At 38.8% G+C, this 16,385-nt stretch overlaps 1 protein-coding gene across 1 annotated transcript in view; it reads left to right on the forward strand.

The window, feature by feature from the left end:
• The window catches only part of PLA2G4F (phospholipase A2 group IVF), a 1,189,208-nt gene that overhangs the window by 426,642 nt on the left and 746,181 nt on the right, over nt 1-16,385 (forward strand). Inside the window, exon 4 of the mRNA XM_044074012.1 lies at nt 7,309-7,434. Coding sequence (XP_043929947.1) covers nt 7,309-7,434 — 126 coding nt within the window. The remainder of the gene's footprint in view (nt 1-7,308; nt 7,435-16,385) is intronic.

The raw sequence follows: 16,385 nt of genomic DNA on the forward strand, positions 1-16,385 counted from the left end.
GTTGAAAAAACTTGCTCAGCGTCACACAGTAGACAAAGTGAGGCAGAAAGAATAAAACCTTGTAGTACTAGAAGCAACTTCTAACAGCTCATAGTTTTCAACGTCTGCACTAACTGCCAGATTAATAAGGAGCCCCTAATTTTTGAAAAGTGACATGGGATCCTTTATATCCACCTGAGCTACTACCACTTCAGGAGATGGGACCCAAGTTTAACATCTCTTTTGAAGGACAGCATACTCAGGAATGTAGCACCTGCTTACGCTGCAATGCAGTGTCAATACTAGAAAATGAATTCAAGTATCTTGTTCTGGAATAGAACCTACAGTCTTTCTACTGATCAGATCCACTGGTACTGTTGGCTTTCTGTGTGTGTGTGTGTGTGTGTGTGTGTGTGTGTGTGTGTGTGTGTGTGTGTGTGTGTGTGTGTGTGTTTGTGTGTGTGCTGTATAGGTGTGTGTGTGTGTGTGTGTGTGTGTGTGTGTGTGTGTGTGTGTGTGTGTGTGTGTGTGTGTGTGCAATGACCAAGTGGACAGAAAGATGACAGCTGATTTTCAGGGGAGACAAACACAAATTACCCCAAATGGGCCACAGCTGAGTTGGGATAAAGTATCAGTAGTGGGAGTGGAAATGATGGTAACAAAACAGGATTCCCCTTAGTAGGACTGGAGCACAAAGAGCAGACTGTGAGTACTAGGCCATCACCTGAGAAATTGTGACTGTGTATTTTTAAGGAAATAGCTCCTTCTGCTTAAATTTTAGGTATGTCATTCTCTGACTTGCTTGGTTACTAAAGGCATTTTAGATATTTTGGTAGACCCTATTAATATGTTAAAGGTATCTGAGGCTCAGCTGAATGTTTACATGTCTCTTTGGTCTTTTTATGCTGTGCAGAGACTGAATATCGAGGTCATGCATGACTCTCAACCTCTTATTGTAAGAATATGGAAAAGAAAAACAATAATAATGTGGAAACAGCAGCTACAATTCAACTATATTTTTTTTCTGAAAAAATAATGTGGGACAGATGCCAAAAATCAGGGACTGAGTTTAAATATTGTTCTTATTTTCTTTGAAAATTCCTAGAATAACAGGTTTTGCACTGACATGTATTTTCTGAAGGATATGAAGTCTGAAACGGCCATTATTTAGTTTTTGCAGTCTTCAACAATTTGCCAATAATCCATAAATTTTGTCGGGAAAATATCAAAAAATATGAAGTAGTATCCAAAATACTCTGCAAATTCAGGCGATTGAGAGCTATGAGGTCATGGAAATATCTAACTGCATATGCCTGGTCAGGTACTTGCTTTTTGTACATTTCCTCACTCACAGTGTTAGATGTGCAAATTATAATATTAAGGTATTGTGTTCATATTCACTGGTGCTTACTTTGTCATCTGTCAACATCTCGTAGTAGTGTCACCTATATTCTATGAACTTCTGTCATACTGTTGGGTTGTGAGACAATGAAAAAATCCTGACACCTATAAAAGAGGTGAAGTATCCTTGGCTTCTTCAACCTTCTCTGTCTCCCCAGCCAACCCTGCAACAGGTGCACTACTAGCATAACCCGGGTCAATGGCACTGCAGGAAATTCTGTTTCTGTACCAGGGATGTGGTGATGGAAACTCCAAATTTTGGTGGATAACTTGAGAGGCAAGAGTTTCCCTCCTTTGTTTTTGATAAGTATTTTCTTTTTGTAATGGCACATACCTGTCACATACCTATATGTGTACTCAAGCTTTTGCTGGCTTCTATGACGAATTTTATGGCTGGCCTTCTGTACCATTAGGAATCCAACCCTCTTTGATTTCTCGCATCTCTGAAAAACCAACAGTTCCACAAGTGCCAGAACTAAGAGCTTAAATCTCCAATATAAATACAAAAACTAATTGGAAGGACAGATTTATTACCCAGTGTTACCCCAGCTCAGGAATAAACTACCCCTACATGTTAATCAAAGTTACATCCTAGCATTCTTCAAATCCAACCTTGATGACTGGATGAGTATCTGTAAATTCATCCCTGGACAACCATGTCTCACCCCACTTATTATGAGGGCACAACCTGAGGGTGAACATTGGAAAAGCAGAATGGTCTTGGGACTCACTTGTTTTGCAATTCCTATGATCCTAATGATAATAATGTAAATATAACTATTTTAAATGAAAACTATATTATGGTTAGTTCTGTGCTCAGCTTTTAATGCAAGTGCTTAAATGGTGCAGTATACGATCAGCATGAAATGAAAGTAATAGCCTTCTTTTCAGTGTACCACTGAGACTGTCTGCATGTAACATACAATGCAGCATTTACAAACTCAGTTATTATTAGTGGAGTTTGTAATATAATGCTGATGTTGCCCATGTGTTTGTGTATCCCAGGGATAAATATGCAGAAGCCTTCTGTTTTCCATTCCACTTGGCAGTAGACATGAGATATGTTTGCAGTTTGCTGTTGTACTTATGTAACTATGAATGTCATGTAACTGTAGGTTTTGGTTCAGACAAGTAGGTACCAGCCATAATGCATACCTTGGATGAGCGCAAATAATTTTTATTGTTAAAATGAATAAGTTATTGTTTGTTTCAGCTTACTGACTAGACAAGGTTTCCTTATTTGGGGAAACGTGTTTCAGGTCTATGTCTAGAAATCATAAAGCTGTGTGGTAACATGGGCGCACTTCATATTATAACCTAGAGTCTTCAGCATGCAATACCTTAAACTTAAAATTCATTGGCATTTTGAAGCCATGTAACTAAAACATTGATATGTCCTTAAAAGAGGTAATTCGTATATCTCATAGGCCTTCACTATGTAAGGTTTAAGGTGTTATGCAGTGCAGATTCCAACTTAGCTGAGTCTGTCTTGAGGCTTTTACTAAATGGTTTGCCTGTGTGACATTTCTTATCCTGTGGTTTGGATATTGTTTAGGACTTTTTGCAGATACCCTAATGTTGTCGACATCAGGCTTTTTGTAAGCTCTATGTTTCTAAAATATTCCCAAACAACCCAATTATGTTGTAATTACAAGCTGAAATAAAAGTGGTGAAACATAGCATGCCTACAACTAGTGAGGTTTGCCTTTGCTAGTGACTGTACCAGTAAACACTTAAAAAAAAAGCAAGAAGCAATGAGCCTTCAGAGGGACTATGTCCTTAAGGGTCAATTTGACTATACTCCCATGAGCCTCCACTATGGGAAGTTTATGGTTTTACTTAAAGAAGACTTTATCTGTGCTGTAATTTTCTTGTAGTTTCCACTAAATAATGTGTTTAAGAACAGATGATCATTTTCATTTTTCAGCTGAAAGTTATGGTGTGGCAGATAGTTGCTATTATATGTTTTACTAAGTAACACAACAGAATCATATCTAATGACACAAGTTCACCTGGAGACTGAAATGGCATGCCCATGACTGAAGCCAACCTGACTCTATTGTGTGTGTGTTTGTGTGTGTGTGTGTGTGTGTGTGTGTGTGTGTGTGTGTGTGTGTGTGTGTGTGTGTGTGTGTGTGTGTGTGTGTTGAGCCCAGATGCTCATTAACATTGTATGTAGCCAGGCAAGTGTGTGAGATGAGCAGTTCCTCATTGTGGCCATAGCAGGAACCTGTGCAAATAAACAGAATTTCCTGCAGTGCCAGTGTGTCCCCAGGGAACTATGAGCAGCAGTGGTGCTCATCTGTTGATAATGAGTATTAAAGCACTCTGCATAAACCTGCTGACACAGTTATGGCAAGAGAAAGGAAGTTTGTAGCCACCATATATGACCATGAGGCATATGTGCTGCTCTACTTCTTCCTACAATAAACTAAGTTCATTTTTCATCTTGGAGGTCTCCATTCATTTTGTTTTGTGTACTTCTTTTTAACCCAAGGATATATATGCAGAGAAGGTACTTGTGGAAGGCAGTAAGGAAATATGGGTTTAAGGTAGGAAAGTAGAGGAGGTAGTAGGACCACAGAAACAAGCATATAATGTAGAGAAGATTTCAAAGGGAGGTGGTGACACAATCAGGGATGTGGAAGACGATGGAGAATGGGGTATGAGATACACAGATATCAATCCCAAGTAGCTGAAGATAAAGAAGGTAAAAAAAACACACAGTGATTCAGGTGCAGAAAAGTAACAAGATATAGCAACAAAAGCAAATATAATATCAGCACAGCCTGACCACTGCACCTGTATTATAATGCAAATCTCATGAAATAAGCAACCTACTATATCAATTATGTACCTCTATTCAACCCTCAGAGATATAGACCCTCAACTCTCTCCCACTAAAGACTGTACAGAACACTTCATTTACAGGCTGAGCTGTGGAAGTAGTCACACTGAAGGAGTCAGTGAAGCACATAGCAGGTGATTGTTACATGCTTGCAGAATGACAGAATAAAAGACACAGAAAGCATTCAACCTTGAAGGGAATCTAATCCTCAACCCTTTTCAGTTAGACTGGACAAGCACATTTACAGGTTGAGCTGTGGAAACAATCACAGTGCCATGTCTTACATTGTACATGCAGACTGTTGCGCAATGATGCTTAACTCATTTGCACACCTGATGGCAGCTGAGGCCACTATATGTAGTGCATGATAGTGGTTGTACTTAATAATTGGTATTCAGAGATCAGTGCCAGCCCACTTCAGTTATACATGTGCATCAATGTTCTGTTCGCAACTTGTCATGCACAGCACAATCAGAAATGATAAGTTATTTGGCAGCCCACATGGACATGTGTTTAGGTTCATATATCCATAGGTTCATAGGAGGTTACTAGACTAATGGACCTAAAGCCCTTACAAGTCTAGACATGGTGGTTAGGTGATTGATGTTCACTGAGATAAGATAATACCAATTTATTCTGTCCAGGAGGAACATGGGCACCACCCTCATGCAGTTTGATTTATGAATGTGTAGCATTTCCATCAGGGCTGGGTCAGAGAATGCCTTATAAGCCATACACAAGTCACCCATAGCAACCTTTAAGAGACAGAATACAGTGACAGAGCTTTCAGTCTTTCGATGTAAGACTTGTTTTGTGTGCCCTGTAATGTCCTGGTGAGAAACTTCTGTGGTGTCTCCCATTGTTGCAGGTGTCTGGTGAGGTACATGCAAACGGGAGCATTGTACTCAGTTATTGGTCTGATGAGGGTTGAGTATAATGGAATTTTAACATCCTTAGATCTAGATAAGATCCCTTTACTTATAATATGTACCACATAGAAGGATTTCATTGCTACTGTGGATATGTGGTGTTCAAAGTTCAGATTGCTATCGAGGTGTGTTCATCTATTTTTTGACTGGATTAAAGCTTGCAAATGAGACTATAGGAAACAGGTGAAAAGGGAAAGCAAGCAGAGGTTAGAACAGAAGGTGAACAACTAAGGAATGTGCAAGATGTAGTTGGCAAAGGTAGAATCTTTTTTTAGTGGGACAGGTGCCCATTTCTCATGCAGAAAGAGAATTAAAGTTGGAGAAGGAAGTAAGGGAGGTAAGATGAATGTAAGACTGTTAGGTTTGGCAGCAAGGAAGACAGACATGAATGACAGAGTGTGAGGTAAAACAATGAGGGAGGGGGGATACAGTGGTGAAGAAGATGTCAGACAAGGGGGGGGGATTGAACAATCAAAGGGTTAGGCATGGACACAATTGGGTGGAGAACACCAGGTTGGGGAAAAGGATGGAGTGTTTGCAGACCATGGATACCATCATCACTGGGCCCTGTCTTAGATGGTGGAGACAGCACTGGACAGGGATGTAACTCAATGATTTGCTGAAGCACATTTTACATTTGACCAATCTGGTCATCCACCCTCCAATCAATAATGTCTCCCACAATGTCTGTCAGCTGCTGATGGTTAACAGAGATGTTATGTCCACTGGCATTGCTACTGGTGGGTTCATCTGTACCAGCATCGAATGCAGGACTACCTGAGGTGGGTGGTGCAGATAGGGAAGGTGGTGTGAAGGCAATTGTGGCAGGGTGGGACCCAAGTGTGCTAAGTGCTTCTGGTGGTGGTGGTGGTGGTACTACTGATGCTGCTACATGTGAGGATCTAGTAGGATGGTTGAAAATCATTGTGCTACTCCATGTAATGGTAAAATAAATGGAGAGAAACATGAACAAAATAATATTGATCTCTCCTCTGGCATATGTGGGAACCACGTATGCTCCCCCAGATTATGAAGCATAGCTATTGAGAAACTGATGGAGTATCCTTAAGACAGATGCCTGAAATACCCACAGTGTGTCCCCAGTAGGTCACAGAAAGGATCCTGTAGCTAATTTATGTAATGCCACATATACCTCCGTATTCATTGGGAATTATTTTAATAATATTACTCATTATCATGATAATGAGTAATATTATTAAAATAAGCATCTCAGTGTACAATAATAAGACTAAACAAAGTGGTGGAACAATTCAGAAACACAGCGGAGCTGCATCCACTATATATTTGAACCCAGCCAAATGCTCATGTTCAGAGTGAGTGAATCATTAAACAGTGCTAGGGATTGATGAAGCATTATCATGATCTTATACTGCGATGGTGGTGCTGCGGTAGCGTTGTCGCCTCACAGTAAGATGTTGTCCTGTTCGATTCTCAGCTAGAGAGTCTTCTGTGTGGAGACATGCATGAATGGGCGTACCTTTGTTGAAGATTGTGCGTCAGGGCTGGCAACTCGGCACGTAAAAATCTACTGCCAATCATTAGCGGACTGGAGTTCTGCTGTGGCGACCCCTAACCGGGAAAAGCCAAAAGAGACAAACAAACTCATTATCATGATCTTATATGGCCTTTACTATATACCACGCTAGACCGTGCTGCTTGCCATGAATACAAAGCGCAGCTTGTTTTTCCAAATTGCCTATACCCTGTGCATGGTTGCCTATCACTATCATGCAAATTCATTTTCCACAATGAGGCAAAATTTTTAAATCTGGTTGTCAGGCTGCTAGTATTTTAACTTCCCCATGCACTATGCACAGTTCTAGGGAGCAGCTAGTAACCAATTATAAGGGATAGTTTTCATTAGTAAATAATCATGTGTAAAAATACAAATTGATCTGCTTTGCATTATGCACTTTATTAGAATTTTATGAAGTGAGTAGGCTTTCATAGTTTTTAGGAGTTTACTGTCCATAAGTTATGTACTCTTTCAGGATACATTGGTTAAAGTTCGAAGCATTTGCTTCAAGTAAGATCACTTGTTGATGAATCCTAATTTTAGCAATTCAACAAAAATAACATATTATCATTTTTCAATGGTACAAACAATTTTTTTTTCAATTTTCTTTTTAGAATGTGTTGGAACTGAGTCTTTATGACAAGGATATTTTCCTCAATGATCATCTATCCTCTGTTGTGTTTGATATTGATAAACTGAAACCGGGAAAAATTACTCAAACCTTCCCTTTAAACCAACAGGTAAGTGCTGCTGAACCTGTGAAAATGGATTCATCATTCTTCTGTATTTTGAGCACACCTTTTTACAGTACAAGACATCATATAGCTCTCCTGCTGCTTTATTACATGTCTGCTGTAGGTGATATTAAGAGGATTGCGTTAACAATACAACCATTAACACTACCTGCTCATGAACTGCTGGGTGATCTGTCACTTGCAACATGACCTGGGAAAACAGGCTAGATACTTACCTTTGTAAGGCTCTTAGGTATGGTATTGTGCTTTGAATTATTTGTTTTGTTCAGTAAGGTGCGACAGAATTACAAAAAAGAAGAAAATCTCAGGCATAGTTACTATGCATTTTTTTTAATTTATATTGTCTTCTGTTTGACCCCTGCCTACTGTCATCCTTCTCAAATCCAGTTTTAAGCTAATATTTTATTTTATATATTTGTTTCATTTTTCCACATGCTCCATTGAGGTAGTTTACATTGTCCTGTTTTCACTGCTACAGGAAAACTACTTGACTACTGTGAACATCTCCACTCTTCCTCAGCAAGGCCCCTGAGACTTCTGAACATGTACTTGACTAGTGACCAGAAAGGGACAGAAGACATCTTTGTGTCTTATCTTAAGGCCGGCACTTTAGTGGGGCTTCACCTTCCCGATCCCCAACAACTGTCTCAGCTGTATGTCATTGTAACATGATAAGAATGAGTTCTGCATTTTTAAATTATTTATTTCCTTCATGCAGTAAAGCGTGCTTAAATTTAAATAAAATAATAAAAAAAAAAAAAACAGCCGCACACTTATGTTTTTTTTTATTATTATTTCTTATCTTCTGTTTCCTCCCCTTTGCCTTGCAACCATAATTTTCTCACGCCCATTTCGGTTCATTCATTTCCTGTTTACTAGGGTTAGCAGGGTTAGAGCTGACCATAAAAGGTCATCATCAAGGAAGTCATCAGGGGATTATAGATGAGCTCACCCTCCATGGTAGCTGGTGTACATGCTTTTTGCCATGGAGGCCTCGCAGTGGCCTCCTTCTAGTTCTAGGACATGCACATTTCTACATATGTCTTCCCAGGAAACTACAGTCTCCCAGAGGACTATTGCCAACTCAGCTTGTCAGTACCCAAGAGCATGCCCCTGGTTTAAACTTGCATGTCATTTAACTATTCTCAGTAGGATCCACTGTTGCATCAGACCAGACTGTCACCCTTTCCTGTGCAAGTCAACATATTCTGCTCCCTCCTACTTCCTAGTTGACTTCTACAGCACCAGAGCCACTACTCTAAGTCATTATCTGGGTCATAGGATCATCATAAGGGCTCCATCCTTCTGTGTTATGGAGCAGAGCTCTTTTTATTAAGCTGTAAATTTCATTAATGATGACCTGTCTATTTCTTTTGTTGCTGTTGTTAAGACTGTCATTTTAGTAGTTTGTTTTAGTACTGGAAAGGCCTGCTGTCAAGAAAAACAGGAAAAATACAATATCTGGGTTGGAATGGTAGTGAGGGTTAACATTGGGAGAGACTGGGCTACATTTTGATAGATGGTGTACACCTCCAAAAATTCTAGCTATGCCCATGAAGTAGTAAGTATAACACTGTGTGAAGTAAGGTAGGCTAAAACTACAACTAATGTTGATGGCAATGAGAACTACATTCATTTTTTACAAAATGAACTCACTACTTTTGTACTTTTTTGTGGAAGAAAGGGAATGCAAAGCAATAAAACACCAATGATGTAATTACTAATTATAGCAAAAGTATGCATTTCAATAAGCTGCCCTAGAACATTGTATTGTCAAGCAATTGTGCTGTAATACTGCCTCACTTTTATTATGGCGATAGACAAATAGGCCACTAAAGGAGAACAATGTGGAGTGATGCATAGTAGAGTCTACATGAGAAAGATTACCAGTGGGGTACAGTTTAAGGAAATTTTTATCCAATGCTCTCTTCATCTGTTTATACAATGGAATGAATGTTTGTTGTGGAAAATTCACTGCTACAAATTCTACAAAACTTCTACAAACCAAGGACTAATGTGGAGTGGTAGGGGAGAAGAGATAATGAAGCTCTGAGTATCCGTAGAATAATTTTTAAGTAATGCTTATGGACCAAACTGAGGAAGTAATCCAGCTCGTAAGAGTATGAATGGAAGAGTGCTCTGGTCCAGAGGCTTTTACACTAGTCTACTGGTAGTGACATCAGTACAGTGTGCTGGGGGTCTTGGATTCGAGTCTAAAATGAGTGCTAACATTATCATTTCACTTGTATGATTCAGCATAAAGAGGTGGTCACTGAGTTAATATGAGCTAGCCCACATTTTGAAAAATGATACAGAGGTGACCAATTTTGGGAGTGTGCTGAGTAAATCTGACAGACATTTTCTTGGTTATCTGTAATTTCTTAACATGATTTACCGTATTTATGATAACAGGTGGCAACCCATAGTCTAAAGCTGGGAGAAAGACCTCTTTCCCAAACGTAGCCTTAACTTCCCATGATACAAAGTTTGTCATAACAATTGTAGTTAACTAACATATATACTGTACTTACTGTCAGATAGATTTACAGTTCATGTGTCACTATAATATACATTGAAAATAGTTTTCCTCTGCCTTTTATCCCACAGTTCCATGATTGTTATTTCTCACCTGCCTGGTCCTGATACTTGTTTCATAAGTCAACAGTCTACTTTAAAAATACTGCAAACCCATCAGTCATCACTGAAGCCCATTCCTTTAGCCTTACTTCATATAGTCAGTCTTCCACATATTCATCAAGGTTTGTTTTAAAAACTGTTAATGGAGCAGACTTCCATATTCAAAGTGGTAGCATTCTCCAAAAATTGGATTTGTTTTGTGTGATATATGATTCTCTGATTCTTGTTCTATAACTTGTTGCTTTATATTTACAATTTAATCATTTATGAGTAGTAGAGCAATCATTAATGTCTAAATCCATAGTAGACAGCAGAATTCCATTACCTAATGCATTATAAGCCATGAGAGGTTCTCTCAAAAAACCTAATGAAATACCAAAGACCTCCAAAAACACAAGACTGCTACAGCTAACACAGTCACCACAGCACCCATGACATAGCAACACCAGTGTCTCACCAACCAAGTCAGTAAGGTGTAGCACTCAAAAATAAAACAACGTTTTGTCATTGGAGAATCAATAGTGAGACACCTGGATGCCCTACTCACCAGGTTGGACAAGGAGAAAGTCACAGTCAACTTCCTGTCTGGTACCAGGATTCATCAAATCACGCATGCACTCAGGTCACCCAGCAACAATTATCATTATGACTCTGTCATAGCTCGTGTTGGTGTGAATCACCTGAGACATACCTCACTGGACAATATGAACAGAGACATGGTTGAGCTCTCTTGAGTGTTTGTCTCAGGCAGGTGTACTCCTAGCCTTGAGCAGCATACTACCCTCACTTAGAATGATGCCATAGTAAAAACAAAAAATGATTGATTTCAATAATTGGCTCAGTTTTTGGTGTCATTCAAATGAGATCCAGTTCCTATCAGCCTGGGAAGTCATGGTCGACAAACCTCGCTGCTTTTCCAGAGACGGTTTGCACCTGGCACCCCTAGGCTTTTAGCTTCTGGCAAAGGCTTTTGCCTTCTCCATAGTGCCTTTTTTAGGCAAAGTCCTGAAAACAACATTACCAATTAGAACAAAATAAGGGTCATGCTGCTACATGCTAGGAGCTTAAACCAAAAACTGCACTCCCTGGAAGCACTTATATCACTAGATTTCTGTACAGTCACAGAAACCTGGTTTAAGCCCTAAGAGAGTACCCCAGCCCTGCAAGGGTAGAATACCTTCCACACCTTTAGACTGCAGAATGAATGTGTGAAAATCAAAGAAGGTGGTGTTTCAATCTATATTAGAGATAAATTCACCTCCCATCTAATTAGACTGAACAACTCCAAGGGGTTACTCCAGGTCCAGATTATGGTGGGTAAGACTCCCATTCAAGTCTTACCCAGTTATAGATCCCCCTCGATAGGTCATGACACCCACAAAGCCTACTTAGCCAAACTGAAGACAATCCAAATTTTATCGAACACACTGGTTATGGGGGATTTCAATTATCCCATCATCAACTGGGAAACCTATGCTAGCGAATTATGAAACAAAACTACCACTAAAAAATATAAACAAAAAATAAAAGAGTGAAATAACTGGAGCAGAGATGATTAAGCTATAAATTAATACTCCAAACCACGCAGGTAAAATCAAACTATTTAATGATTCTTCCTGGTACCTTGGCTAGGTGCCTTCAAAGGAATGACTTTTACACCATTAACAACTTCACTTTATATAACAATTAACAACTATTCAATCAATCCATGAAACAATTAAAAGTTGCATCACCATAGTGAGACAAAATTTTAACCCTCTTGTGTATAAATCACCCAAAACATCACAATATTACAATTATTGGCAACCAAACAGTTTCTGAATACCAAATGCTTTAGAAAAATAATATTTCAGTATTTTAGGAATCACATTTAAAAACCTGAACTTTGTGTTTATATAACACTGTTCTTTTTCACAAAATGCAAATATTAACTTCCTGGTTAAGACCTTTAGGACGAAGAATACCAAAATTAATAATTAACTTAGCTTCCAATTGTAACAATTTAGTTAAATATTCAACTCCCTGGCTAGAGTTGCGTTTAGCCAAGATACTAAAAAATAATCTATCATCTGACCCTCCATGGATTGTATAAAAATGATTGGCCACCGGGCTTTAAACTTTCCATTCTGAATAACACCCAAATGTTCCATGATACGACTCTTGGCCATTCCTTTAGTTTGGCCTATATACCATCTGATTGGTGTGCATCCGCACCCAATGATGTATATGGCCCCACAAGAATGACAGTTGAAAGAGCCCATGGCCCTATATTTCTTTTTATTAATGAAGGTCCCATCCAAATTCTTGGCCTTATTACAAACCTTACAAGTGCCACAGGGTTAACAGCCCAAATGATCAATCCCGGCTTCAATTTTCCTTAAATTTAGAAGTTCCTTCAAATTAAGAAATCGACTATAGGAAAATGTTACCCTATTAGGGAACAAATTTGCCAAGGCTGGATCCTCACCGCTAAAGGCCAACATCGTTCCAATACTTTCCTAAGTATCTCCGAAATTGGAGAATATTTGGAAACAAAAAATAATCTATCATCTCTTATTCTTTTATTAGTCCTGTGCTAGCCCAAACTCACTAACACAAAAGTTCCTTGACTTTATGAATTCAAATGCTCTGGAAAAAATTGTCCATGCCCCAACAAGGGGAACAAACATTCTAGATCTGGCCTCACCAACATGTCAAACAGGTTAAAATCCAGGAACTTTAATAGATGTATCCAAAAGAGTGGTAAGCGCTTTCACGGTGACCACACCACTTCATCAGACAACATTAACTAAGAAATACAAGCCTTTTATACAAAGTGTGACCAATAAAAAGCCCAGCATCAATAAACTCTACAATAAATGCAAAAAGTTGCTGTCCAAGAAAACAAAGGCAAGGCTCCAACAATGGAAAATCACCCTTCTCAGCCTCAACAGGCAAATAAGACAACTTGTCAAATCCTCCAAGAGCTCCTTTGAGAGAAACCTAGCAAGTACTGTCAATGATAACCATAATGCCTTTTACAGCTATGTACATAACCAGTGAACCTGTTAGCGGATAGGTTTGGTGAAAATTTCACTCCCTTATCCCCTCATAACTTACAACAAACCCTCTCCCAAACTCTCCCACCCTACATATTTGAAGGCAGGTACTCAAAGCCCTGTCCAAGGCAAAAAGCACAGCCTCTATGAGGCCAGGTGACATCCCAAGCTGTCTTCTAAACAGGCTAAAACATAAAACAGCATCACCACTAAGTACCCTTTTCAATCATAGCATAACCACAGGCTTTGTTCCTGCAGAATGGAGAATGGCTACAGTTATTCTCCTCCACAAAGGTGGCCTAGTAACAGACCTGGGGAATTACAGACCCATAGGCCTGACCAGCCTCATCTGTAAGGCCATGGAAAGTATCATTATGGATCTCATAAATAAAAACATAGGTGATCTCCAAACTCTGGATCCTACCCAATTTGGCCTTGTGAAAGGCATATCCTGCCTGTTAAATCTGGTGGATTTCTTTGCAAGTGTGCCCAAGGCCATTGATGAAGGCAAATATGTGGACACAGCATACCTCAACTTGGCAAAGCCTTTCAAATAATTCAACATTTGGGCATTACCAATGAACTCAGCAAACTGAATGTAAACCCGTCCATTGTAAGAATGGTTGCTACCTGGATCACAAACTGGACATACTCTATGAAAGTGGGTGACTCCACATCAACCAGCAGACCTGTTACCAGTGGCTTGCTACAGGGTTCAGTGCTGGGTCCTCTACTGTTTGCTATATACTTCTCAGGACTTAAGGGCAAAACTAAGGCTGTGGCTGACCAAGTTTGCAGACGACTGCAAACTAATTGCAATCATTGAATCCCCAAATTATGTCATTATACTCCAGGAGGGTTTCACACAGACCAGTGACTGGTGTATTAGTCACGGTCTCAAACAGAATGAAAAGGAATGCATCATCATTTCCTTCAGCATAAACAATGTCCCTTCACACTATCAAATCAACAACAATACCCTAAGGACCCATGAAGTGGTAAGGGACCTGGGATCATAGATTGACTGCGACCTTAACTTCGACCACCATATGTCTACTGTAGTGAGGAAAACTTTTTACATAACACACTTGATTAGTAGAGGCATCACCTCGAGAGGAAAAGAAGAAACCCACCCCCTTCTCGGTACTTATCCAGCCCATAATTGAGTATAACATCCCATTCGGCATGTATCATACTAAGCACCTACAGCAGTTAGAGAGACCTCAGAGGTTTTTAACAAAGAAGATCACGGGGCTCCAGCATATGCCTTATACTGACTGACTAAAGTCCCTGTCACTATACTCCATATCATATAGACTTCTTAGGGGAGACTTATGCCTGGCCTACACAACAATCCAAGACCCAAACCTAATGAACTTGCTTCATATCTGTAAATCAAATGTGTCTAGGGCTACCTGTTCCAGGGACTTTAATACAGCCTACAACTTAAATAGGTTATGCTGGAGGGACAGTTTTATCTCCCAGCGACTGCCACATCTTTGGAACAGGCTACCAGTTCATGTGAAACAGAGCACCACTATGACACTGTTCAATAGGAACGTGGACGTGTGGATGGGGCACTGTAAATTCTTACCAGGGATAGTGCCGCAATCCTCCTGGACATGGGCAGTCATCGCTAAATGCAATCTTGGGTATTGGCTAGCATTTCTATGGTATTACATTGGGCTGAAATGGCTAGGCTTAAAATGATCTCTGGGTCAATAGCCTAATCCTAATCCTACAATCCTAAGATCCTATGATTAACTTTTAAAATAATGATGCTAAACAAACACAATATTTTACATTTCTAATCATAATATAAATTTGACAAAGATTTTATTCTTTTTGTAAATCTTCTGTGTACTGATTCAAGTCTATTCAGTTGTTCTATGTTATAGACAATATAGAGGGTCATGATTGCATCTCTGATCATAAACACTTTGTGTTCGAGACATGGATGCCAAGAAATCAACCATGAGAATGAAGCTCAAGAGGTGAATCTTGATAATCATGTTGAGAATACATAATAACAGGTTATGATCGGTGAGACCCTATCATAACTCTTTGTACCACATGTAGTTTTATCTACTCCATGTACTACTGTTTACAAAAAAAAAAAAAATAGTAAAGCACTTAGTGAGTATTGTCCCATAGAGAGCAAGTAAATAGAAATTGTAGGAAAAAGTCAGGGACATTTTTTAATACTGCTCTAATTTATATAACTTGCTTGCAGACTGACATCTGTAAACTTTTGTGGATGTATGAAGAAAGAGATACAGGGACTGTTACCCTTGCTTGATAAGAGACTATAACAGCACTTAGGGAGTGTGTAACAAATGTTACATCTAAAAGCACAGTTACTGTCAGGTCTTGCTCCACAGAAGTGCATAACAGGTTTATCTCTTTTCCCATTTTGGAATGTAATCAGGGTGCTCCATGCACTACAAAGGCATTATTATATTCAAATACTGGCCTAATAAATGTTTTATATAGATTAACTAAATACTGACCACTTCTTAAGTTGATATTTCTCATTAATATTCCTAATTGCCTCATAATTTTATGAAATAACTAGATCAACATGTTTTGAAAATGAGAAATTATGAGTAATTAGTATACTCAAGTCATTATATACTTCTACCTCAATTAACTGAATACCTTGTATCAATAATGATTCTCGTGGAATATGTTTTCCAAAGAACATAGTATAACATTTGTTTATAGTAAAATATATTCTAAAACTACTAGTAATCATTTATTTCAGCCAAGAAACTATTAATGTCTTCACAATCATTTCTATCAGTTATTGCAAAACCCAGTTTACAATCAGCATATTTCTTATACCAATAATATTGTATTCCTGGAAGATGCAGGAAAAACAATGTTAAATAATAATGGTCCCAAAACCAACTCCTGAAGGACATCATTCATCACTGGAAGGGGATCTGAACAACAACCATCAATAACCACTGACTGCATTCTTCCAACCAAACATGTCACTATCCAGTTGATCAGATAGGGGTTATAATTGTCTCAGACAAAGGTATCACACATTTTTAAGAAAGACAAGACAATGAATGCCCTAGTAAAGTCCAAAAATATGACAGACACTCATAATCCCAGGATCTACTGCTGATTTTACTAAGTCATAATACTCAACAAGATTTGGTTGAGTCTATTTTCATTTAGTAAATCCATGCTGGTTAATGTCAATTATATTTTTATTCATATCCAATTCTATAAGTTCAAGTAAACATCTCT

The sequence above is a fragment of the Protopterus annectens genome, chromosome 6.part0, assembly GCF_019279795.1.
Source record: "Protopterus annectens isolate FY-2018-M chromosome 6.part0, PAN1.0, whole genome shotgun sequence".
Lineage (NCBI taxonomy): Eukaryota > Metazoa > Chordata > Ceratodontiformes > Protopteridae > Protopterus > Protopterus annectens.